The sequence below is a fragment of the Mustela erminea genome, chromosome 6, assembly GCF_009829155.1.
Source record: "Mustela erminea isolate mMusErm1 chromosome 6, mMusErm1.Pri, whole genome shotgun sequence".
Taxonomy (NCBI): Eukaryota; Metazoa; Chordata; class Mammalia; order Carnivora; family Mustelidae; genus Mustela; species Mustela erminea.
The window spans coordinates 15,561,604-15,589,459 of NC_045619.1; the positions used below are offsets into that span (position 1 = coordinate 15,561,604).

The 27,856-nt window shown below is 41.5% G+C and overlaps 1 protein-coding gene across 1 annotated transcript in view; it reads right to left on the minus strand.

Annotated features, from left to right (window-relative positions):
• The window catches only part of POLR3B (RNA polymerase III subunit B), a 105,082-nt gene that overhangs the window by 56,579 nt on the left and 20,647 nt on the right, over positions 1 to 27,856 (minus strand). The window contains exons 10-14 of the mRNA XM_032346510.1: positions 22,204 to 22,326; positions 14,986 to 15,105; positions 13,137 to 13,271; positions 3,442 to 3,603; positions 398 to 598 (exon numbers count right to left, since the gene is read on the minus strand). Of these exons, the coding sequence (XP_032202401.1) occupies positions 398 to 598; positions 3,442 to 3,603; positions 13,137 to 13,271; positions 14,986 to 15,105; positions 22,204 to 22,326 (741 nt within the window). The remainder of the gene's footprint in view (positions 1 to 397; positions 599 to 3,441; positions 3,604 to 13,136; positions 13,272 to 14,985; positions 15,106 to 22,203; positions 22,327 to 27,856) is intronic.

The following is a 27,856-nucleotide window of genomic DNA, read 5'->3' on the forward strand; positions in this document are numbered from 1 at the left end:
TGGCTGTCACTGCCAAGTCTGATGCCCTCTCAGTACAGCCATGGAAAATAAGGAGTTGCTTAAAAAGAGATGCCCGTGACCAAAGGTGAGGAGTCTCTCAATTTTCTCTCACAATCTCAACCCCTCTTCATTGCATGGCTTGATTCTCAGGGACAGGCTAAAACAAGCAAGAACACGGGGACCATATTTCTACTGAGGTGAGACACTACATCGACTGCCTCTGTTGGCACTGGCTTTCAGACGGCACTGATGATGTCCTGACTGCTGCATCAGTTATTTCTCTGCTAGGTAAGTGGCTGACCCGAGAAAGGATACGGCCTGCAGGAATGGGGGCAGAAGGAGAACACCGGCAACAGGTATTAGCTCCGACACAGCAGAGACGCCGTGGGTACCTCACCTCTCCCTCAGGAGTGTCCGAAGGACAGAGCATTCCCCACTGAGACGGCTGGAGGGAACGAGGACCGCTCACTTTTCTTGTTTTTTCAAACTGAGAGGAGATTCTTGTCATCATGCCCAGTGCGGATATATACGACAAGCGAGACAGCACTTGAGTCACACCCTGACGGTCCATTTTAAATCTCTTTAGAGACCAATTTCCCTGTGAAGGGGGAAAAAAAAGACATAAGACCACCTCTGATGTGCTCATATGTTGCCTGATATGTTGCAGTCACTCTGAGAAGTCCATCACAGAAACAATTTCTTTGTGAAATCAGAGCCATGATGTACATTCAAAAATCAAAATATCACAGTTAAAATGAAAATTGAGCCAAGTCACTCAACTGGAGCTTTCTAAGGCTTTCATGAATATCACCCGTGTCCAGCAACCAGGTCAGAACATTCTGATGTATCAACATTATCACATCACGGTGTTTACTTTCTAAAGAACTAATTATATCCTGAATAAGCCGGTTCAACCAGAGATTTCCACTGGAAGCAGTAGGCTAATTAATAGAACACTAGGAGTTTCTATACACATTTTTAAGGTAAAAGTAGCTCAAAGCTCAAAGAGATAATTTCATGTGGGAATATGCCATTATTTGGATGTCTTCCAAAATCTGTCTGAATTAGAGAAAAATATAACAGAAAATGACCAAAAGAAGGACTCCAATAGCAGGTTATCAGGGATAATGAATAAACTGCAGGCTTCTTAATCAAGGTTAAAAATTGCATATATATTTATATGAAGAGATATTATATATTCTCTATGGCTATCATGTCAATCTTAAAATAGGTGTATAGGAAATAAATCTTGAACATTTAGTTTATCTCCTATGCAGTGGATATACTGTATTAAACACACACACTAAATACTCTGAAAGACAATTTGAAGATCAAGGTTAGGAATGGTTAAATTTTCAGTTCATGGCAATACGAATAGTAGAAAACAGTACGCATAGAAAAGTGAAGTAGAAAATGTCCCAAAAAATTACTGATTCAATAATCTTTCTGATTCAAAAGCAAAAATTACATCTGCTAAATGGTAGGTCTTCATTTTTCTTTTGAGATTCTAATAAAAGCTATGTCTGTTCTCTTGGGGAAAATGTGCCTGGTCCCACAAACACAAAATTTTACATCCCACTTCCAGGGAAGGACTCAGGGATCCCAGGCTAAAAATGCTAACAGGAGAAAAATTGTCAGAGTTTCAGAAGGAGATAAGGTGATCCGCTTGAATTAAAATATGGGACTCTTGGGGCACCTGGGTGGCTCAGTGGGTTAAAGCCTCTGCCTTTGGCTCAGGTCATAATCCCGGGGTCCGGGGATCGAGCCCCGCATCAGGCTCTCTGCTCAGCAGGGAGCCTGCTTCCTTTCCTCTCTATCTGCCTCCCTGCCTCCCTGCCTCCCTGTGATTTCTGTCTGTCAAAATAAATAAAATTTAAAAAAAAAAAAAAATGGGACTCTGGGGAAGTTCTCTCACAAACTGAAGCATAATCATTATTATTTAAGATCCATCACTGCAGAAATTTGAGGTTTCCGAAAACCTGGGAGAGTTAAATTATAGGAATAAACTGTCCATTACACAGCAAAGGAACAGAGCAAACACATTATTCCACGAGTTAACAACTTCTGTTGCTTTTTCAGTTAACTCCTTTCCTGCTCTGAACGGGGGAGGCCTCATAAACCAACTGGCACCCCGAGAGTAGGCGTGAGGAAGGTAAATAAATATTCTGCACAGAGCTAAAATAAGGCCGCAGCTGCTGGCAAATAGGAAGTAGGTGGGGAGCGAAGCCGGATGTCCAACGGGAGGGTTTGTTCTAGTATTCTGCGCGAGTCTTACAAAAGGGAGGGAAGAGGAACAGACAAGGAGTCTAGAACTGCCCTTTGGAGAAAACACTGTTGAAAATATGCTACTAAATACAGAGAATTTTAGAGCTGATCCTCTCCTGGATGCCAACGCGTTGGGGTCCACCTGCAACAAGGTGTCCTGCCAACTTTTCGAGTGAGCAGTTTTCTCCAGGAGGTAAAGCGGTGTCACTAGGGGGCAAAAGAACTACTCCAAAAAGCTATTGTGACCTGAAAATCATGGGTTGGGACGCAAGGAAAAGTCACTCTACCAGATGTGTACTCGAGTGCTCTTTGGGGGCGTCACTTCTAATACGTGGGGATTTACTTTCACACAGGCGTGGGCCACAAGAGCTGAACGTGCCTAGATGGGCACAAAGGGCCCGGGTCACCCCGGGTTAGAGGTGGCTATCACCGCAGGGGCTGTTCGCACAGATCCACTGGCTAGTTTCTAAAAACACACGTGGCGGCAAGTCTGCCACGAATTCTTTCGTTGTCAAGAGAATCAATGTGTTGTTATTCCACACTACTCTGCCGGGGTGAAATCCCATCTATAAAGCCAATCTTATGTCTGCCATGCAAAACACGACGAGACTTCATCAGATAGGCGTAGAGGCGTGATGCTTTAAGAAAGGGAACCCAAACCCATCTGATAACCTTCTATGAAAGCCAGGGGCCCTGCACACATGGCAGCTGCCGAGGCCTGAATCCATCACTCACGTGAGGAACAGCTGATGCCCTCTGAGGAATACAAACCTACAATGAAATGAAACATTCTGTATTGTTTTGGACCAAAGTTATCATTAATAAAACTACTTGCACTATGTCAGTTTTATCACAGAAAACAATAGGAAAGTGTCCACTGAAAGAACGGCTATTTCCAGTTAAACTAAAAGATTTTCCCTCCACGTAAGAGGATGTTTTCTTATTGCCTTATACAACAGGGATGACAATTTGGCAATGAAGCTATATTCTAACAAAATCCCTAGTGATTGATATTTCATCTGTAGACTATCTTTCAAAATAGAAAATTTATGATGTGTAAAAACACCCTTTAAATATGTTTTTTCACCTAGAGTCCCAAAGTCCTTTAAACTTCCATTCCACAGAATTGATGTATAACTAAGTCCCAAGACCCTAGCCAAAAGACTGAAGCCTTACCGTAGAAATGGCGTTCACCATGCCGTTGGTGATCTGGTCCTGACGCATGTGCTTCACGACATCAAACTGAGCTGCTCTTTGCTTAGGAATCACCTGGTCTGCAATCTTCTTCATTTCGGAATTAAATTTTTTGAATAAATCTTCAAAAAGAAGTGACAAAAGCTAAAAAAAAAAAAAAAAAAAAAAGCATATGGTGAAATTTCAAGATGTATTACTAGTCTATTTAATAAATGTTAGGTGTTTGTTAAACTGTTTTCTTAAAAAGATGGGGAAACTGCTTATCAATGAAAAAATATTTTAAAATTCAATTCGATAAACATGTACTTTTCTATGGGCTTATCACTTATGAGGCACTGGGAATGAGACCAAAAAAATGATGATATAACTTCTGTACTGAAGGACATTTAATTTAGACCAATCACTTCCAGACATGTAGATTTCTCTGATCAATGACCTAAGTTTTAATTTTATAGATAAAGATGATTAAAACCCCAAAAAGGGGTGGAGGAAAAGAATTACTGTTAAAAAAAAGTCTGACAACCCCAAAGATGTGGCGCCGGTTGGACTTCTCTATCCCTGGTAAAAATGTGTATCAGAACAACTACTAGGAGGACAGTTGCCATTAATCTAGTCTTCCCTAAACCCCCTCAGTTCCTTCCCTAGGTACATCCCCACCCCACCGCAGAGCTGCTCAAACTTCAGCAAGCATGGTGATCATGCTCCAGGATTGTTAAAACGCAAATTGCTGGCCCCACCCCTACAGTTTCTAATTCAATAGGTCCAAGAATTTGCATTTCTAACAAGTTCCCAGGAGATGCCCAGCTGCTGGTGGGGGAAGGGCACCTTGGGCATCACTGCCCTTCACAAATGTGCGTCTGTACAGATATAAGATGTTCACAGCAGCATTATCTGCATAAGCTAAAAACTGAAAGCCATACAAATAAGATTTAGTTAGATAAACTGTGGCAGACTCGAAATAATGGAACACTATAAAGCAATGAAAATAATCAAAATTGAAACGAAATGAGTAAGATCATGGCTGGATCTTAAAAGCATAATATTGAGTGACAGAAACCACACACAGAAGAGTATGTATGGTATGACTGCATTTACATAAAGTTCAAAACCACCAAAACTGAACTCTAATTTAATGGCAAAACTCTACAGAAAAGCAAGGACACGAATACCATAAAAATCAGGTCGGGGGAGGATTTTGATCAGGCAGGGGCATGCTGTAGGGGGAACTGCTACTGAAGTGTTCAAACGATATTATTTCTCGATCTGAGCGCTATTTACAACTTACAACTTCGTTTTTTAACAACTTGGTGAGCTGAAATTCATGTTTCACCCCCTTTTCTGTCTATATGTAATATTTCCTTAATAAAAAGCTTGTAATACATTACCCACCAATTACTCTGACATCATCTCATCTTCGAAAGGACATTTTAATATCAAAAAATGGGAGAGCAAATAATCTCAGAAGAAAAACACAAAAAAGTAAATACAATTTGCTTGATAAAACTCAAACCATCCGGGGGTGCCTGGGTGGCTCAGTCAGTTAAGCATCTGCCTTCACCTCAGGTCCTGATCCTAGGATCCTAGGACAGAACCCTGAGTCAGGCTCTCTGCTCAGTGGGGAGCCTGCTTTTCCCTCTCCCTCTGCTCTCTGCACCTGCCACTACCTCTCACCCTCTGTCTCTCTCAAATAAAACTCAAACCATCCATCCTTGCTCATTCTTCTTCAGACCAGTGAAAACTGAACCATGGACTCACACCAATCCTCCAACCAGTGGTCTGGGTACAATCTATATAAGCAGAGAATGACGTAAAGGCAACAGAGACCAAAGTAAAGTCTGAAACAGTTCAGCCTATGCTAGAAAAAAAAAAATAAAGTGTTTAAGCCGTCACCCGAAAATTATTGGAAAGGAGTATTAATGAATGATTCCATGAAACAGATGAACAGTAGAGGTGGAAGGCAGGCTCGGCTCTGGAGGAGTGGAGAGCTTGAGAAAGATTTGCAAATTCCATATTCAAGAGAAGCAGAAAGCCAGAAGACAATATCCCCTCCACTCTAATAATAAAAAAAGATAAATCAACTATGAAATCATACATTTTTGGAGTTTAGCCGAGAGCTAAGGTTGCAAGGCACCCAGAGGAACCGAATACAAGGGTTATGGTCTGGATGTCCAGGAAGAGACAGGACACATGACAGAGAGGACATCTGCCACAGAAGAAGAAATGTGACAAAATGTTAAGTACTTCTTAAATACCAAATATGAGCTCTCACGGAAGCTTAGACTCCTTCGGAACCTCTGACATAAGAGGTTCTACACCCACAAGTTCTTTTCCGTGGAGTGCTCCCAAAAGACTGGTGTCAAACAAAAGACCTGAAAAAGACTCCTTCATTGGAACAAGCAACAAAACCCTGTCTCCCCTGACTTCTGCTCAGATGAAGCAAAAGCTTCAAGTTGCCAGAGAAGCGTCAGGAAACTCTCCTGCCAACACAGCTCCAGGGAAAGGTGACCCACACTGAGAGAGGGATAGAAGCCTTCTGTCCCTGAGGCTGGAGAGGACAGCCCCCTGCTCCCACCATAAGCCTTGTGTCTAGTAATAAGGAATAATAGCAAGCCTACCACTTCAGGAAGGCCAGCGAACCCTCTGGTCACCAACTGCAGGAAAAAGGACAAGGCCAGATGGAAGAGGCGAGAGAAGCCAAACTGCATCTTCCCTGGGAGAGAAGCAGGAAACATGCTTGGGTCAAGGATCCTGCACTGGTACACAGCAAGGGCCAGACACCAGACATGGGCAGGAAACGGAAAGCTCTGCTTTATCAAATTGGGGAACAGGACAGAATGCCCCTTCTTACCACTTCTACTCAACGCGGTATTTGGGGTAGCATTCAGTGCACTAGGGCAAGAAAAAGAAAATATATAAAAGTCGGAAAGGAAGAAGTAAAACTGTTATTACTTGCCAATAAGCTGAATGTCCGCATAAGAAATCCCAGAGTCTTAAAAAACAAAACAAAACAAAACAAAAACTAGTAGACCCAATAAGTGAGTTTAGCAAGCCTGCAAGATACAAGGTTAGTATACAAAAAGAAATTGTGTTTAAATTTTTAAAAAAGATTTATTTATTTGAGAGAGGGAGGGAGGGAGGGAGAGCATGAGCAGGGGCGAGACAGAGGGAGAGCGAGAAAGCGAATCTCAAGCAGAATTCATGCAGACCAAGGAGCCCAATGCAGGGCTCGACCTCATGACCCAGAGATCATGACTTGGGCCGAAACAAAGAGTTAGGCATTTAACTGACTGAGCCACCTGGGCACCCCCCCCTCAAAAACTGCATTTAAAACATTACTGAGAGACATTTAAAAGAATCTGAGATACACTATGTTCACAGATTAGAAGACTCAGTATTATTTAGACATCAATTCTCCCCAACTTATTCTATAAGTTCAATCAAAATACCAATCAAAAACTAGCAGGCTTTTTTTTTTTTTTTCCCCAAAAATGGAAACACTAATTCTAATATTTAAGTAAAAATGTTAAAATTCCCAAGTTTATGATGATAGAAAAAAAAAAAAAAAACCTTCATCTGTGGAAGAAACAAGAGAGCTAAAACAGTATTCCATAAACTGGGTAAAAAAAAAATCTAGCAAGCATCTACCCTGCCTTTTCTACATAAATTACATCTCAGAGTAACCAAAGAGATGATAGAGAAAAGTATTCTTTATTGAAAATTCGAGCTAAAAAAAGCAGAAAGAGTAAATTAGAGTATCACTACTTTGCATGCCCTAATCAAACAATGGGTAATAGAATGATCATCATCAGTCATTAAATAAAACCATCAGGACTTGGGCACCTGGGTGGCTCAGTGGGTTAAAGCCTCTGCCCTTGCCTCAGGTCATGATCCCAGGGTCCTGGGCTCGAAACACACATCAGGCTCTCTGCTCAGCAGGGAACCTGCTTCCCACCCCCCCAACCTGGCCTTCTCTGCCTGCCTCTCTGCCTACTTGTGATCTCTGTCAAATAAATAAATATACTCTTTAAATTTAAAAAAAAAGAAATCCTAAGGGATACAGAGAACCAAACACTAAAAAAAAAAAAAAAAAAAAAAAAATCAGGATAAAAGATGATGGGCAACTTTACAATGGATGAATCAGGGCCCCACACCCCTAAACCCAGTGATCACCAATTTCAATGACACAAAGTGTAGAAACAACCAGTCATACTCTCCCTGATAGGCTACAACAGCCAACTGCACAATGCAATCCAGGAAGCATTCTAGCCAAAAAAATTATTAAAAAAAAAAAGAGAGAGAGAGAGAGAGATCTTGACTACAACCCAGCCTCTGAATTTGATTCCTGGTTTACAAAAAATTTAGAGGACAGAGAAATATATAATATAAAGATGCCATGAAGATACTATCAGCAAAACCCAGAATTACAAAAAAAAAAAAAAGAGAGAGAGAGAATGCAAATCAATACCACAAGAAGATACCACTTTATACCCACTAGGCAATAGTGTTCAAAGTCTGATACTAAGGCACAGGACAAAGGTCATCAAAGGTCATGAGAACTCCTATACCGTACAACAGACAAATACTTGGGAAACTAGTTTGATACTCCCCAGTTAAACTAAAGATTTAACGACTCCAGGACTTGGCATTCCTCTTTGTAGAGATTCTTGCATATTGGCACCAGAAAATATAAATAAGAATGTTAGTATTTTTTTTAAAAAGGGAAAATCATAGAAAGGAATGACTGGCAAAATAAAATGTTATTTATCGTGAATATATACATACCTTATATACCATATCATATTCCATATATACAATGGAATATAATACCAAACTGGAAGTACAGTGACATGCAACAATATAGACAAATGTTAAAAACAATGCTGAGTGAAGAAAAATGTTGCTGAAAAATGAATATGGTATGAATCTATTTTTATAAAACTCAAAAATAAGCAAAACATATTGCAATAAAATATTTAAAAATTTTAAAGATGTAATTTTAAAAAATGCAAAAATTCAGGATGGGAGAAAAAGATGAATGGAGTAAGAAATATACAGGTGAATGGAATAGTATTAATAACGGTTGATTATTAAGAATTTCTCAAGAGGGGATCTGGGGGTACTGATTTTATTTGTACCCTCCCCTTCATAACTGACATATATGTAACATTTGAATTTTTATTTTCATGTTAAAATTACATAACAAAAATTAAATGATATTAAGCCACGAGGACTATCTGAAACAGTATAACCACAGAAGCCAAATCAATGGCATGGAATAGAAAGTCCTAAAAACAGACAAGGATGGTTCTGTTTCCGGAACTGGTAAGAGTAGCTCCTACCAGATGGACTCACCTGCTGATAATAAAGTCTGGACAAAATATTAAAACTACCTGAATTACAGGGAGGCCACATTGGTAAGAAGGGTTCAAGCTATGCTGAGAAGCTAAAATTCAGAGAGAGACCCGCGATCTTACTGGATTGAAGACCCAGATGAAAAAGATCTGAGCTATGGGAGAAAACCCCCAAATTTTGTGTGTAAACTTAGCCCAAGTCTCTGGCTGACCCCTAAGGTGTGGCCCAAGTCTTTCCAGTGCCCCAAATCTGGGTGGAGGTTGTAACTGCTTCTTCCAATACAACAGAAATTTAAAAAGCCTAAGACCAGGTTATGGAGGCCCCTTGGGCTCTGTCTCATTCATGGGAAACATTCATTCACAGCCCAGAGCCACCGATGACACATCACTGGACAGGTCAGTTCTAGGTCAGTTCTAGGCAAGAACCTTCCAGCCTTCCCCACAACCATTAGCAGAACACTGCCAGGTGACCTCCATCCACACCATGTGAAACAAGAATCAAACAGCCAACTCCTGCCTGAATTCCTGACCCACAACTGTGAGTTGAAATGGTGGTTGTTTGGGAATAGCATGTCATGTAGCAACAGATAACCGGAACACCATTTACGAAAAGTTCCTGAGACTAGAGAGGTGGCTCACTACTAATAAATAGTAGGTGTGCTTCTTCAGTAATCAAATATAATACATATTACAAGTACTTGAGTTCCTCTGTAAAATTAATTGCTTTCTTTTTTTTTTCCTTCGTAGGCATTTTTTTCTTCCTTTAAAAGAGGAAGAAAAAAGTTTTTTCTATTTCTACAAATAGGTTCAAAGACTTATTTGTAATGTAAGTTACTAACAAAACATTAAAGTACTATCATGGGGGGGTGACATATACACTGTTTACTTATAAGGGAATTCTGAAACTCAGTGAAACCACGTAAGCTAAAGATTTCCCAAGTTCCATACGGACTATATTCTTTTTTTTATTATTATTTTTTTATATATTTTTTTAAGATTTTATTTATTTATTAGAGAGAGAGAGGGGAGAGAGCAAGCACAGGCAGACAGAATGGCAGGCAGAGGCAGAGGAAGAAGCAGGCTCCCCGCTCAGCAAGGAGCCCGATGTGGGACTCGATCCCAGGACGCTGGGATCATGACCTGAGCCGAAGGCAGCTGCTTAACCAACTGAGCCACCCAGGCGTCCCCATACGGACTATATTCTTGAATGTTTACCACCCATAGGTAGATTTTGGACTCAGAAGGAAGAAAATATTGAAAGCAAATGAGTCTTCTCCTCGAGCTACCTACTACTGAAAAAATTCCAAAGTGGAATGTGATTTTAAGTTAGACACGTTCTCCCACTTTCCTACTAAAATCAACTTTGCAGATAGAAAGCCAGGATTTTAGACTTGAGTGTACGACGTCAGAAGCATTCTACAAAGAAAACTTCCTCCTCTGAGAGCTTGTTAAACCTTTCTCCCACTCAGACCCAGCAGCCTCACTCATGGGAAGAAAGGATACGGGAAGGGAAGCAGGTGCAGGGTGGGGAGCAGGCTGGAGAGGCCCACCGCAGCAGCTTCCTGGGCAAACTGGCAAAAGGGACTTGAATAAGCAATCTGAACAGAAGCAAATGCCCTTCACCTAAACCACAGAAGGTCAGCTCTATTTTAACGAGTCCCTCACACTTAGACTTTCGTGTCTCAAATTACAACAAAGATTTTTGGATTCCAGCTGAAATGGTTGTGGCCCTAATTCAAACCCAAGGAAACAGCTCTCGTTCTAAACAAGTAAAACCTGAGGGCACGCTCAACAGAAGTACTGCCTCATTAAATTTCTCCACCTCTAAATTTTTGGTTTAAGAGAAATTACGTTCCCCAGTTCACGGGGCAGTGAGAAACTACCGGGCCACATCACAAAATAAGCCGCATTATTTAGGTCAAGAGTAAAAGGACGAGAAGAGATGAAGCACTGGTGATAACATTCGTACGAGGCCTGCCAGCTTGTCGAGGACAGGAACACTAAGAGCAAATTATATTAAAGGGAAAAAATGCTGACAGCTCATCAATTGATTTGCAATGAAAATGCTAAAAAAAAAATTAATAAAGAAGTTAAGCTGCTGAAATACAGTTTCACCAATTAGCTTAATGTCAGAGAATTCTAATTAGGCGTCTTGAGATTGCTATTTAGTGTTAAGCCTTCAGAGTGCCAAATTCTCCTTTTCACACAAACTGGTTGCAAAATTAAAGACATTAGGCAGCCTTAATTACATTATCAGAACAGCTGGGATTAGGCAATCTCTGAAGTCAAGACGGCATTCTTTTGTCACAGGGTGGAAATCCCTGGCTTTCCAGGGTGCCGGATTTTTGGTGCCGTTCCATATCTCACCCATACAAAGCAAGCTGCATTAGAAACAAAAAATTTGCAGACAAAGAACAGAGTAATGCTCAGCAAATAATGAACACATTACCGAAAAAGAAAAGGTAGGTGAAAAGATTAAGCCTGAAATCGGTAGGTTTTGCTAACACCTCTACTGGCGGCTGGCCTGCCAGCCCTCCGGTGGCAGAGAGACTGCGGAAAAGCTCTGTGAACCCACTTGGCCAGTGGAAGGCAGCCCTGTTATCTAAAGCTGAAGCACATTATACTCCCTCGTCCCATGGGCTGTGAAATTAGCAGCTATTGTTTTTCCACATTTTTGCCAACACAATGCCTTTTATGTCTTTACATTGTTTATAAAGCAATGTTTTCTTGCGCATGGGAACCTCTTTTTAATTCTAATTTTTAAGCAACAGGATAGTCTCTCCTCTCCTGACTCCATTCCTTATTCCTCTAAACAATCAACATTTCTTTTCATGGCCTCATTTAACAGCATGATTTTTTTCCCTATTAAGAAACTAAAAATTGGGACTGATGGTGATGGGACACCCATAAGACCCTAAACAGAGGTCAGTCTGAAGGTGGCAGAAAACCCACCTGCTAGCACCAACCATGAACCTCATGGAACTTCCCCTGAAGTTAGTGTCCAGACACTAACCCTTTTCCAAAACCTAAAACTGCCATCATTTTTTAATCCCAGTTTTTAAATTTTAGTTGTAGTATCTGTTATCCTTGGCACCACCATCTGTCATCTGGAATATGGCCACAGCTTCCTAACTGGCTCGCTTCCTTCCCTGTTTGTCTCCAAATCTGATCTTTCTAAACTGAAAATCAGAGCGTGTCACCTGCGTGGTTTAAACTCTTCCGTGGTTTTCCACAGCAAGGAAACTCAATCCAAACCCCCTTGCACGGCCCCCAGGCTAGTTCTCCAATGTCCTCCCCACCCCCACAGCTCCTGCCCAGCCCAGTGACCGTCTACCAGCTCCCCAGGCTAGAACCGTTAGGGGATGGACACACTCGCAAGGGTATCTTATTGGAATGCAATTCCCAAGGTTGCAGGCGATTTGCTTCTCCTCACTGATGTCTCAGGGGGAATGTCTGAAGGCTCAGCTTAAAATACATCACTTTTGTCAAAGAATCTTTCCTGATCATGCTGATAAAAGTAACATCCCTTGCCTCCACCAACACCACAGCTCTCTAACATCACCCTGTTTGGGGTTTTCTTTAAACACAAGATTGTTTCCTACTATCTCATTTCTTTACTGTTCACGTCTCTCTCTCACTCACAGTCTCTCTCCCACCAAAATGCCCTTTGAGAGCAGGTGCGTCACAGAAGTCACTCACCGACACCTCCTCTGGTGCCTAGCAGCTTTACCTGGGTCTTCGAGAGACGAGTATCAGTGACTCCTGTCCTCAATGAGCTTACTGTCTAATGGGGAAAGAGGCTTGCAGGTGTAGAATCGTGCATACTTCAGCATGTAAATACAGGCCCGAACCAAGAAGAAGTAGTTTCAGAGAGGGGGACTCAAAGAATGAAGAATGGGCGGGAGCTCACCACTAGGGGGAGGACAGAGGGAGACGAGGCAGGGGCCACTGAGGCAGAAGGCCTACCTCAAAGGCAGGGAGGATGAAAGAGCATCGCCCTGTGCTTGGGAAGGGGGAAGCGGCCTGCCCTGGCGGGAGGCAGGGCTAGAAAGGCGCGCTGTCGGGAGTTCGCCAGGGACCCTGGAAGCCCTGCTCAAGACGCTATGCTTTGCCCTACAGAACAGTCAGACTTTCATGAATTCCACAGAGGAGTTGCAGGGGAAGGGCAAGCAGGCAGAGAAATAAGCCCTTAGATTCCGAGTCACGCTGGGAGGCTCCCCTTTTATTTGTTTTAATACGAGGAGTTCGAGGAAGCATTCACGCTCTGGAAAACCTTGACCCCCAGGCCTGAAGCACAGGCCTGCTGACATAAAGCAAGTAAATCACCTGTCCTGCCAACTCCAGTCGCTTGTTACCGTAATAGTCCCGGTCGTCCACTTTGTTATCTCCCTGGGCCAGAATCACTCTTCGTACCATCACGGCAGTGTAGATACACTTCGCTCGGAAATTGAATTCTTTAACCTGTGATTTGGGAGTTAGAGAAAATTTCTGAGACAATGCACGTTAGCCGCTATCCACTCCTTCCTTCCCTGCACCTTGCACGCCTCTCCTTCAGAGAAGTGGCGCCCACCAACCCTCCCTGGGCTGGTCTTTAACTCGCACTTGCCACTTCCTTCCTCTGGGGCCCCAGGCACCATGGCAGAAGGCCAGGACTCTGCTGGGGACAGAAAGCCTGCTTGGAAAAGCACTGGGGAGCCAGAGACACTCACTGTTGCTATTTGACTTTGAAATGGTCTTTCCAGTCATCCAGAGGAGTTTAAAGTTCTGTTGAGTCCCAGCTTTCATAGTAAGGATTTTCTAATTCTTTGAATTAGCTCAAAAGACACACAAATGGCAGCCAAAGGGCAGAATCGGAGATATGTATTTTAAAGGTATTTTAAAGGTATTTAAAGGTATGTATTTTAAAGGTATTTTAAAATAAGAAATTCCTGTGTTTATGTGGTGACTCCCCATTTCCACAGAGCTCTCGACTTGACTTTATGATCAGCTCCTAGAGTGTGCGACCCCTGAATTAGATAATTCATGAACAATTCACATGGTAACTCATTACAAAACCAGACTATCTGGTTAGCAAGACTGTCTAACAAATAATTCTGTCACTTAGAGTAACATCACCTTAGAGACGAATGATAACTCTCGCCCACACCCCACAGGCCAACATGGCCAATCTCCGCTTAATGATAAATAAGTAAGAAGTGAACACAATTGGCCTTTGAACACCATTAGAGGCACCAGCCCCTCACACATTCAAAAATCTGTGTATAACTTTTAACTCCCCCAAAACTTAACTACTAATAGCCTACTGCTGACCAGAAGCCTGATAACATAAACACCACATTATTTTGATTGTTATATACTGTTTTCTCTTATACTAAAGTAAGCTACCAAAAAAATGTCATCAAGAAAATCATAAGAGAAAATACATTTACAGCACTGTACTGTACTTGCTGAAAGAAAAAAACAACACATTTCTAAGTGGACCCAAGTAGTTAAAACACACATTATTCAAGAGTCACCTGTATCAAGCATGGGTTCTAGGATCAAAGGAAGAATTCTAGCTCTCTCTCTGACTAGTAACCGGCTGGGGGACAAGACAAACCACCCAGCTTGTCTGGACCTGAGCACCTTCAACCGAAGTAAAGGAGGCTGGACAATGTGAACTCTGAAACTCAAGGTCTAAGGGATGAACTATCCAGCTTTTTAGGAAGGGTCTATGGTGGTAACGGTAGCACAACGGGGAGAACGTATTTGAGGCCACAGAACCACACACTTAAAGATGGTCAATTTTATGTCAAGTATTTTACAATAAAATAAAATACATTAGCAAGGCACTGCAAGTTTGTTTCATTTAAAAACATCTAATACCACCTCTGTCCTTCAAAACCGTGAGACTGAGTAGTAGCTCTCGTACATGTGTGAACACAGGAAACCATAGTTTTAGATTGAAACAAGACCCAGAGAGAATAAACATGATGCTAATGATAGCACACAGCTAACATTCCCCAAAGTACAAATAATCTACTGATAACAGAAGGTTATTTCCATGGGGCAGCCTAGTCTTTTTTTAGACTCTCTCTTTTTTCTTACAGAACTAGATATTAAATAATGTGAACCTGCACCCACGGCAGACGGACCCACGGGGCCCCCAGTTCTCAGCGGCACAAGGGCTACCCACCGGCACATGCGTCAGGATGGTAGAAGCCAGGAGCTCTCTTGCCTCTTCTATCTTCGTCTTCTTTGGTCCACCTCCCCACATCCTTTGCCTCCTTACTTTGTTCCCTATATATTTTAATGCCTATAAAAACAGAATATCATCATGTTTGAATGACACCCATCGGAGGGAATCTATTAAACACCTACCCAAACAAAACACTATACACAAAATGAGCTCTGGATACAGAGAATGCTGCATGAAGCTCAGTCAAAAATCAACATTTGTCATGAATCAATGATAAAAACTAGCATTATATGCTGTCCAATAAACTAGTTCCCTTTTCATAATTTGTTTTCTTACTAAAAAACTGATACATGATCACTGCAGGAAAATTATAATATATAAATAAGAAGATATGTGCATACACACACACACACACACATATACACATTACATATATGAAGCAGCCACCAACCCTCCACCCAGAGAGAACCCCAGTCCACAATTAATATTCCGGAGCTGTACTTTTCTCCCCTCAAAAAAGGAATCACACCATGTGAAGACCTCTATTCCGAAAGCTGCAGAGCACTGCTGAGAAAAAATAAAATTTAAGTAAATCAAGGGTTATGCTGTTTTCACAGACTGGAAGCTTTAACAGTATTAGGATGGCTTACTGTTAAATTCTCTCCAAACTGATGAATAGGCACATCGTAATTGTTCCTGGAAATTAATACTCCCGGGTTTAAAAAACAAAACAAAACAAAACAAAAAAAACAATCAGGGATGACTGGGTGGCTCAGTCAGTTAAGTATCTGCCCTTTGGCTTAGGTCATGATCCCAGAGTCCTGGGATCAAGTCCCACATCAGGCTTCTCCCTCTGCCTGGCGCTCCCCCTCCTTGTGCACTCGCTTGCTCTCTCTGATAAATAAATAAAATCTTTAGAAAAAGAGAGAGATTAAAAAAACAAAAATCAATGGATTCTAAAATTGACATGCAAATGCAAAAGACCTGGAATAGCTCAAACAATCCTGAAAAAGAAAAGGTAGAGGACTGCCACTACCTACTTTTGATTAGAAAGCTATGGTAATCAAGACCGTGTGAGACTGGCATAAGGGCAGACAAACAGATCAATGGAACAATATGTCCAGAAATAAACCCAGGCTTTCACGGTTAGAGGATATTTTAAAAGATTTTATAAATAAATAAAAGTAAATAAATAAATAAAATAAATTTGACTGAGTGAGAGAGCACAAGCAGGGGAGCAGCAGAGGGAGAGGGGAAAAGCAGGCTCCCTTGCATGCAGGGCTGGATCCCAGGACCCTAGGATCATGACCTGAGCCAAAGGCAGAAGCTTAGCCAACTGAATTACCCAGGCAGCCCTGGTCAGATGATTTTTGATTGAAGTACTAAAGCAGTTCAACAGGTGAGGGAAAACATTTTCAACAAATGTTGAAATATCTACATATATATCTACATATATAAATATATATAAATATCTACATATTTTATCTACATATATAAGTATCTACAAAGTAAAATGTTAACTTTGACCCCTACCTCACACCAAATAAAAAAAAATCAGTTTATGTGGATTTTAGAAATAAACATAAAATCTAGAACTATAAAGCTTCTAGAGAAAAACACAGGAGGAGATATTCTTGCCCTTGGGGTAGCCGAAATTTCTTTACACAGGACACAGAAATTGATAACCATAAGACAAACCAAAAAACCTCCTGATAATTAGATTTTATCAAAATTAAAACTGCTCATCAAAGACAAAGTTACGATAATGAAAAGGGAAGCAACAGACAGAGAGAAATAGTTACAATAATAAATCTGACAAGGGATTTATACCCAGGATACTTTTTTTTAAAAAAGGGACTAGAAATTCAATACTAAAAAGATAGCTCAGTGAGGAAAATAAGCAAAAGATCTGGATACATCACTAAGAAAGTGAGTAGTAAGTCCATGAAGAGTGTCCAACATCATTAGTCATCAGGAAAATGCATACTAAAACCATAATGGGACACACAACATCCAACACCTAGTATAAAGAGTAAAAAAATTAAAAAGACAGACAAGACCAAATATCAGTGAGGATAGGAAGCGATCAGAACTCTCCCACACTGGGGGTGGGTGGGGTGGCAGATGGACTGCAAAATGGTAATTACTTTGGGAAAAGGTTTAGGAGTTCCAACTTTATCAAAGTTACATACACAACTACTCTTTGATCCAACAATCCTATTTGTAGGTATTTATCTAAGAGATATGCTGACCTGTTCAGGCAAAGACTTGTACAGGTATGTTTACAGCAATTTTATGCATAAGATCCAGAGTGAAAAAAACAAATGTCCATCCACAAGAAAAGATAAACCATGGGATAGTCATACAGTGTAATACTACTCAGCAATAATGGCCAAATGACACAATATCTCAGACAGTACGCTCAGGAGAAGAAACTGGGCACAAAAGAGTATATTCTGAACAATTTCATATGTTCTAAAACAGGCAAAATTAACCTGTGGTGAAAAATCAGAACAGCGAGGAAGAAAATCAGAGGATGGAGATAAAAAGGGACTAAGAAGGGACATGAGGTGCAGAAAAATGAAACTGGACCATTTCCTTATACCGCACACGAAAATGGACTCAAAATGGATGAAGGACCTCAATGTAAGAAAGGAATCCATCAAAATCCTTGAGGAGAACAGAGGCAGCACCCTCTTCCACCTCAGCCGCAGCAACATCTTCCTAGGAACATCACCAAAGGCAAGGGAAGCAAGGGCAAAAGTGAACTATTGGGACTTCATCAAGATCAAAAGCTTCTGCACAGCAAAGGAAACAGTTAACATAACCAAAAGACAACTGACAGAATGGGAGAAGATATTTGCAAATGACATATCAGATAAAGGGCTAGTGTCCCAAATCCATAAAGCGCTTAGCAAACTCAACACCCTAATAATCCAATCAAGAAATGGGCAGAGGACACGAACAGACATTTCTGCAAAGAAGACATCCAGATGGCCAATAGACATGAAAAAATGCTCCATACCACTCAGCATCAGGGAAATACAAATCAAAACCACAATGAGATACCACCTCACACCAGTCAGAATGGCTAAAATTAACAAGTCAGGAAATGACAGATGCTGGCGAGGATGCGGAAAAAGGGGAACCCTCCTACACTGTTGGTGGGAATGCAAGCTGGTGCAACCACTCTGGAAAACAGCATGGAGGTTCCTCAAAAAGTTGAAAATAGAGCTACCCTATGACCCAGCAATTGCACTACTGGGTATTTACCCTAAAGATACAAACGTAGTGATCCAAAGGGGCACGTGCACCCGAATGTTTATAGCAGCAATGTCCACAATAGCCAAACTATGGAAAGAACCTAGATGTCCATCAACAGATGAATGGATAAAGAAGATGTGGTATATATACACAATCGAATACTATGCAGCCATCAAAAGAAATGAAATCTTGCCATTTGCGACAACATGGATGGAACTAGAGCGTATCATGCTTAGCGAAATAAGTCAAGCAGAGAAAGACAACTATCATATGATCTCCCTGATATGAGGAAGTGGTGATGCAACATGGGGGCTTAAGTGGGTAGAAGAAGAATCAATGAAACAAGATGGAATTGGGAAGGAGACAAACCATAAGTGACTCTTAATCTCACAAAGCAAACTGAGGGTTGCTGGGGGGAGGGGGGTCGGGAGATGGGGGGTGGGGTTATGGACACTGGGGAGGGTATGTGCTATGTGAGTGTTGTTAAGTGTGTAAACCTGGCGATTCACAGACCTGTACCCCTGGGGATAAAAATACATTATATGCTTATAAAAAATAAAAAATTTAAATTAAAAAAAAAAAAAAGGGACACGAGGGAACTTCCCCGGGGTAATGGAAAAATATTCCACATCAATTATGTAAAATTATGCAATTAAGATTTGTATATTTCAGCACACATAAATTGTACCTAAAATATGAAGTATTAAAAACTAATCAAATAGTGGGTGTGAAGAGTAGGTGAAGATTTAGATGAAACAAGATGGCAGACTGTCGGTAATTACTGACGCTGGGTGATGGGCACAAGGGGGTTCATACTACTTCTGTATATTTTGCGCATGTTGTTTTTCCACAATAAAAAGTTTTTAAAGAGGATAATTTTCAAACAACAATGAATGCATTTTTTTTTAACTGGCTTTCAGTTAGTCAGAAAAAGGGGCTGGGATTCCTGATTCTTTATCTTGGAATTCCTGTCCCCAGTTATGTGCCTGGGAAATTTCTGTGCTTCAAAACTAGCTCAGGTATCACCTACTCCTTTTCTCTGCTATGTGAATTCCTTATGCATAAGGAACTAAGTGCTTTCATTCTGCTTTAGACCCTGGCCATATTTTAACTATTTACAGGTATGTCATTCCTACTAGACATTGTGTCATCTTTTTCTTTGAATGGAAGTCCTCTGTGGTAAGATCAGGACATCAGAGGATCCTCTCTGTTTAGTGTCCATTAAAGCATATGAAAAACTCACACTCGGGACGCCTGGGTGGCTCAGTGAATTAAAGCCTCTGCCTTCAGCTCAGGTCATGATCTCAGGGTCCTGGGATCGAGCCCCGCATTGGGCTCTCTGCTCAGCCGGGAGCCTGCTTCCCTCCCTTTCTCTGCCTACTTATGATTTCTGTCTGTCAAATAAACAAAATCTTCAAAAACCAAAACAACAACAACAAAAAAACCTCAGACGTGCCAACCCCTGCCACCATGACCCAGCAATAAGTAGGATCCAGCACCGGATAAAAGCCAGCCCATAGTCAGTGGGAACTGCCAAGAGACAAGCAGTTCAGTCCTCCCTCAACTGAGCTGTCCTCATGAAATTCTGATCTTCCAGTTCCCTTGGGAAAGAAGCTAAAGATTCTTCACTTTGAGGAGAGAAACAGAGGAACACAGGGGCCTAGTATCCCTTCTGAGTTAGCTTGCAGTCAGCTTTTTTCTGGCGTAATAATGTTATCATGGCTGTGCAGTGTGAGAGTCGGGGTGAGAGCCCGACCCGGGCATGAACAGGTTAACGTGACACCCCCTCCGTGCATCTTATCCTCCGAAGAAGGTTATAAATAATTTCTTCTCTCTATGCCACAGCCCTTGAAGAGAATGATAGAAAATATCCGCGAGCAAGACCCAGCAAGTGGCTTTGTGAGCAGAAGGAATGGAGGAAAGACACCAAGGGAAGCGTTCGACACAAACACAACTCAGGTGTTAAGAAATCCACTAAGTGCCACGTTGCCAAAAGTTCACCAAGCACTTGCTACTTGCTCACTTACAATAGCATACAATACCCACGTTGCCCTAACTCGTATGTCGCACTTACCAACCATTTTGGATTACGCATGGCCTCAAGAGCATCTTCTTAGTTGCAGATTATTAATCCCTGCTCTAACCCAGCACAGCAGAGTATGAGCCATGTTCGTGTCACACCCCGTCTGCATATTCCCATCTCTGAACTGAACTTCTCTCATTGTGTTAGCTAATGTTTCCGGTCAGCACCTGTATAGCAGAAGTAAATGATTTCCCAACCCACTATTTGCCCTGCTCACACAGCTCTGTGATGCCGGGGTTACAGGGCTATCTGAGCACCGGTGATGCTGTTTGTTATAAAAGGGGTAACGGATCTCACTGTGTCCACTGAAGGATTGTGAAGGTAGACTGCTCTTCCCGAACATTACACAGCTTTAGAGGAGAGCGTGTATCTCCCCAAACTTGGCCAACTCCTGGGTATTTCTTTACATTTCCTCTTCATGTTCTTGGAGCCCTTGGACAATAAAATTCCAGTGTGTAACAAAGACTCATGCTCACTACATATTTCATTTTCAATAAAGACCACACATAGAACCTCCTAAATCCAAACAACTTCTCCTGATGCGGCCTGCCCAAGAACTTGAGTTGACTCTTACTTAACTGCATGAAAAGAAGGCAGGGGTAAGAATAATCCTTACCGATTTGTGCTTTGGGATTATATACACTTACATATGATGATTAACCTTAAATGTTTGTCTGGCTCAGTCTATGAAAACATCAATAGAGGTGTGATTTTTCAGAACACACCCTAACAGATGTAAGTGGGAAAATGCTATCTCTATAAGCATCCTAGGTAACAAGAAAAATGCCACCTGGAATTTATACTTCACTGTACGTAACTCCCAGAACAGACAATGTAATACAGATATGTAGTAAGCACTGTCTACTGTGCTTCTGTAGCAGGAATCCCTACCTCTCAGGATGGTTATGAGGTGCACTGCCGTGGACTGATACTTAGCAAAGTACTTTACAAATGTCGGACTTGGCACCCGACGTGTGGCTGTGAGGGCTCCAGTCACAAGGGGAGGGAAGTAAAATTGTTTTTAATATTTTTTATTTCTATTATGTTTAGCGTGTGTACATACACACACATATATATATGAAGACAAGAAACTAATCTTGTCCTAAAATCCCCAAGGTCCAGCTAGAAGTTCTTTGGCAGGTCGATGAAAGCTTGTACTGGTAAAGGGTTTCTGATCCTGGCTTTTCTTGCTGATGACACCAGGAATTCAGAAAAAGGGACTGAGACCATATACAACTGGACACTGAAAGCAACTGGAAGTAGGGAATAAAAAGGGAACTTGAGGAGAAATGAAGGAAAAAAATCTTCTACACTAGAGTTGCTGTAGTTCAAAAACATATATTGGGGCAACTGGGTGGTGCAGTAGGTTAAGCGTTCAACTGTTGGTTTCAGCTCACGTCATGATCTCAGGGTCATGAGCTCGAGCCCCACATCAGGCTCTGCACTCAGAACAGAATCTGCTTAAGATTCTTTCTCTCCCTCTGTACCCCCTGCTGTGTACTCGTTCACATGTACTCTAATATAAATAAATCTCTCTAAAAATACCCCAAAAAACAGAAAAACAAAAACATAGATCACTCAGGCAAATAACTGAAAGAAGAGTACTTGCTATTTTATCAGAACAAAAGCCTCTTGGACACATATCCCCCTTCAGGGTTAGACACCATAGGCTGATAATTTATCAAGGCAGACTCCTTCCTCCAATTCCTAACACACAAGTCAAAGAAGCTTCTCTACTGTTCCTCCCAACTCCCCAACACCCTCCCGCACCCACACCCCAAGAAGTCACTGCATCTGATGCTTTATGCACGAGCAACATTAAATCTCCAATTCCCTTTCATAGCAAAGGACGACATGAAAAGACACACCTGCATCTGTGTGAAAATCTGAGCTTTCTGGCACTCTTCCAAGCTGGGCCCAAAAGCAGCCATCACGTGCTCCTCTGTTCCAATCATCTGTACAATTTCCTGGTCACTCTCAACACCCATGGCCTAGGAAGGAAAGAAAAGACAGAAAGAGTGTTGGCTTTGTGTTAACTCACTGACATTTGCTTATGCTAATTTGGCATTGTTTGTGGGTATTACTTCTAAGCAAAAGCTAGCTCTTTTCTCAGAAACGGTGCCATCTGGCATTGGCAGCCCCAGCCCAAGCTGCAGAAGAACCTGAAATAGAAATTTTGATTGGGAAGAGGAAAACAAACATTCTCAAGCACTTTTTTCTCATGTGTGCAATCTTCTAAAATGTTTGAATATCCTGCAAGTGTCATCGTGAAAAAGGAGGTAGGAAGATATAGCAGAGACACTGATCGCAATTACGAAAGCAAACTAAAAAATTAAAACAAAACAGCCTAAGAGCGGTAAATCAGAAAATACGCACTGCCGAAAGTAAACAGAACCCCAATTAGTTTTGTCGCAAGACTAATTTTTCTGAGTACTATCGATTCATTCACATTTAGGCTAGAAGAATTTTTCCGAAAGGATGTTTTAACTCACTATTCTAGAGATACCAAGCTATACTTAACGCAGGTTTTAAGAAGATTTTTAAAAAACAAAACAAAACTAAACTAAACTAAAAACACACTTAAGAGGTTTAAGAAACCCACTTATCTTAAGTGTTTCAAGGTGGCAGCCGGCAACGCCGGTCTTTGTAGATTCCATATGGCACTAGGGCTCACTCCTTCACACATCCCCCTGGAATTCTGCCATATCAAGAAATAGAGCATAATCTCACTAAACCTCTCTTGGCAGAGAAAGAATGTGCTTCTTAGAAGTTACGGGAAAAGTTATGTTTGCATTAAAATGATTCCTTCGGCTATGCAGAGAAAACGGAACCAGAGAACAAACGGAACCCACATTAGTAAACCGTCTTGTTAGGCTTCCATGCTCCGGCGCCTGCTCCCCCACACACGGGGGAGGAGGAGGGACACCGAGTCTCGGGCTCCAGGGAGGAACGTGGAGAACATGAGCCGGGCGCAGCGGGCGGCGCACCTCTCGGAGTCACGAGATCAGAAGTGCCCGTCCTTCAACACGGTCAGTGACCGACTTCACAACCACTACTGCTGAACCGCCTTGTCCACCTGTTTCTTCATATCTTTGAACAGGAGGATGCAAAATTCTACAGCTCTCCATTTGAATTTGAGTCATCTGTGATCCCGAAATTCGACGTGGATACTTCAGGGTCAGATGTAAACTGACTGAAGGTTTGAAACTTTTTGTGGGGGGAGGGAGTTAAATATATGCTACGTCCCTTCAGGCCACCTGTGGTGGTTTGAAAAACATTCACCGAATTCTTTGACGCTCTCTTCACAAGGTAAAGACGACTCCTCCTTCAGAGTGGAAGCTCAACTCAATGACTCATTTTTTTTTTTTAATTTTTAAAAAATTTTTAAAGATTTTTATTTATTTATTTGACAGACAGAGTTCACAGGTAGGCAGAGAGGCAGGCAGAGAGAGAGGAAGGGAAGCAGGCTCCCTGCTGAGCAGAGAGCCCGATGCGGGGCTTGATCCCAGGACCCTGGGACCATGACCTGAGCCGAAGGCAGAGGCTTTAACCCACTGAGCCACCCAGGTGCCCCTCAATGACTCCCTTTTATAAGAAAGAAGCACAGAGTACAACTGCAGAGCCCTGGTTATGAACAGCACCACGGCTGCCTGCTTGCCCTTGCCCGTGGAGAGCACGTGGGCCGGAAGCCAGCGGCCATGTCCTGCAGACACTCGTGCAGCCTGTGGAAAGGTCCGCTGGTGAGGAGTGAAATGCCATCATGGGGGAGCCGTGAATGGAAGCGGACCCCACTGCGCTCCAGTCCAGCTTCTGGGTGACTTCAGCGCGGGCAGACAACTTGACTCTTCAAAGACCCTGAGCCTGAACCACCCAGCCAAGCAACCTCCACATCTCCGACCAACAGCAACTGTGCTATAATTTGTTACACACCACAGATATCTAACAGACCAACTTTTGGAATTAAATTTGCTATTTAAACGTAAAAAAAGCTTTGTAAATGTAGAACTTGTTTTGCTCAAAACTGTGTTTTGGAAACAAAGATGCTCTCACAACACAAATCTCTTCTATATTTTAATTTTCATCGTTTTCGCTCTAATTTGATAGGACACATTTGTTCAAATGGACACACATAAACAGCACTACTTAAAAATACTAAAAATATAATTAAAAATTTTAAGTTCATTGAAACACTTAGGAGTTCGTGGATTAAAAGGGAGCAATCTTTAAAAAACTGTTATCAGTTCTAATTTTTAAGCCAATGAAGGAAAATACCCCAGATTACCCTCTGATGAAGTATACGGAGGGCATCTACTCTCACAGTGATGGTATGTAGGTAGGCCTGTCTACATTTTCTCCTTGGTCTGCAAGAAGCCAGAGAGAAACACAAGAAGAGAGTATTTCTCTGCGAAAAGCTAATTAGAATATAAATTAACTTTTGCCTCTTAATCTCCCAGGAGAGTGTTATATGTGTTTCAACGGAATCAAAACAGACAAATATACAAAAGACACCACCAAGGCAAGTAATCTGCAGTAGAATCTAGTCACCCTTTCCTAAAATCACTGATAATAAAACTTTGTAAGCAATGCACTTCCCTCCCCAGGGGAAAGTGCAAACACTAAAAGAGATCCACATGGGACGGATGCCAACCGGAGCGTGTAAAATGATTGAGCAGAAGTTCTTGCTGGGACAGAAGTGGAATACGAGAGCTGAATGGCCAGTAGCATTCTGGATCAGTCCCCTCTCCTGAGGCAGGACAACCTCTACACCTGAACCGAAGCCACCTGGGTTATTTTAGTGATTAATTTTTAGTTCAACAATTTCTAAGTGAAAAAGACTACATAGGTTTGGCGTGTAACAGTAGTGAAAAAGTCCTCCCGCATTCTCATCTGACATACGGAGCTGCTTCAAGCTGTCCCGAAGCTGAATCTGAGCAGTAATTTTATAACTGCATAAAATTTTCAAGCGTTCTAACATGGATCTAAACAGACTGCTTAGGCCTTCCAAACATTTCTAAGCCACGAAGCAAAGATACGCCAAGTACATGGTAAATGACACCATATGTGCAGGGAGAAGGATCAGTGGCAAAGCTCTGCTCTACAAGGACTAAACCCCTCCTCTACCGGGTCACTGAACAACAGGGTGGTAACTCGGTCAGGTTATCACCGAAAGCGGTCCAGTGCCGCAGACCAAACTGATTTTATGACTACTCAGCCTTGGGAAGTCAGAGCTACAAATAAATGACATATTGCTATGGAAACGACAGCAAAATGCTCAACCATTGTGCTTTACAGACATAATTTAGACATCTGAAAACTAGCTTTATAAGGAACTCTTTGTACTCCAGATATCTGAAATCATTTCACCTGACTAATAAGTCAGAAATGAATGCTGTATAATGACCTTGTGAAGAAACAGCAGAGAGGATACGTTTCAGCAGGTCACCCAGTCTGGCCATGGGGAGTAAGACAGAACAAAAATGAGGGCATACGCTCTTTAGGAAGCGGCACAGTCTTCTCTTCGCATACCCACTAAGTGTGACTACAAGTGTGACTTGTGAAGACCGAATACTAATGAGAGACGAACACGTCCACTGACAGTGATTTGCTGAAATACACTGTGCAACGGAGGGACGGGGAAGAAGTGCTTAAAATACCTAATATTCAGCAATCTCTAATCTTTCTTCAGACAGGAATCGATCTACTATCACTAAAAGCAGTCTTAGTAGATACCAAAAGAACTGCGATGGCCCTCTTTAACTCTGCAATTTTTTCTCTTTAAAGGTCAAAAATTTCAATGTAAGTTTGTTTCCAAGAAACAATGCCCAGCCCCCTTGAAATCTGATCTTTTCTATAAAAACTTTCAGACTACAGAGGCCATCACAGAGCATCTGCTGAATACTTGGGAATACAAAGTGTAAAGTGGGAAAGATTCATGGGCAGGAGAACCTTTGTAGTGATTCAAGTCCATAAATAAGGCTGATCTAGGTCTTAAAAAGCTTTAGCCGTCATATTCAGACCCAGCATGGAACCTGGAAACCCTGCTGCTTCTGTCACTTTTAGCCAATTGTTGGTTACAATCAACAACCATCAAGTCCTAATGACTGTCAAGGTCTGTGTTAGGGCCACACAACACAGAAAGAGAAATGATGGGACTCTCCTGGTCTCCCAGTTTATTTTCCCCAGCTCCTGACACTGAACGTGGAGGCAGAGTGCAGGCAAGAGAAACAGTATCTTCATTCTAGGCTGCCCATTTTTCAAAAAATAGATAATCTCCTTTGCGTTTCAGGACAACCCTCCCAGGTGAAATTTTCACTTTGCAGGGGAATTATCCAAGACCCAGGGAGACTGGAAAATCTGCCTGAGGTCACACAGTTAACTAGTAGAGAAGCTGGAATTTGGCCTAGATCTGTCTGATGCTAAGATCTCCCATTTTCCGTGTTGCTGCCCAGATGGAAAAGTCTTCATAGAAGTCATCAGACAAGGTTCCATCAGGCTATTAAAATGTCCCTCTAACAGGAGACTGCAAAACGGGACTATCTGTGACCAATGTACTTCGTTTATTTAAACTGAAAAAATTTAAATAGTTGTTGTCATTCTTATACATGCTGATTAGCATGCAATGGTTAGGTCTCATGAGAAATTTCTGGCCACATGCCCAAGTTCTTTTTAAAAAAACATCTAATTCCATTCCCAGGAGTTAAGTCTCACAAACTACTCAGCAATATACACAAATATGTATGTAGAAGAAGACCCAGGGTCGTGTATCAGAGTGAAAACTTGGGGGAAAAAGGACACTTAAATGTCCCCCTACGGGAAACTGGTTAAACAGATTACACCACCCATGGCTAATTCCTGTAGGACACCTACTAAAAATAATAATGATGTAGCTCTGTATTTATAGATATGGAAAGCTTTTCACAATTCACTGTTCAGCGGGAAAAAAATAGTAAAATCTATGTGTATATTACCAAAGCAAAGGAAGAAGGGTCTGAAAAAACAGGTCCAAAAATGTAGTTCTACTTTTCAGTAACTTTCTAAATTTGTACAATTCAAGGACTGTTTTATAATCAGAAAAGGAGAAATCTGAAATCTCAACTACAGGTTATATTAAAGTACATATTAATTTACAGCCCCATTCTAAAAAGGACTTAAGTTTGCTATAAGCACATGTATACATTTGCAATATAATATTAAATTCGACAGAAGAAACTGTCTTATCAAAATTTTGCTACTTAGCCAAAAAAGTATCTGATAAACGTTTTCTGATTTTAACATGTCCATGTTAAAATGTGATGAATTTTCCATGTGAGTAACATAAGACTACTGCATTATTATAATCAATTTTTAATTTCTGGTCTAAGGAAAGTAGTCCAAAGCGACATTAAGCCTCTAAAACATCCATGAAACTCTTTTTGATCCATGGGAACACACTGCCCTCTACTGGAGATGCAATTCTACACAGAAGAAATTCTTTTTTTTTTTTTTTTTAATTTTTTCAATTTATTTATTTTCAGAAAAACA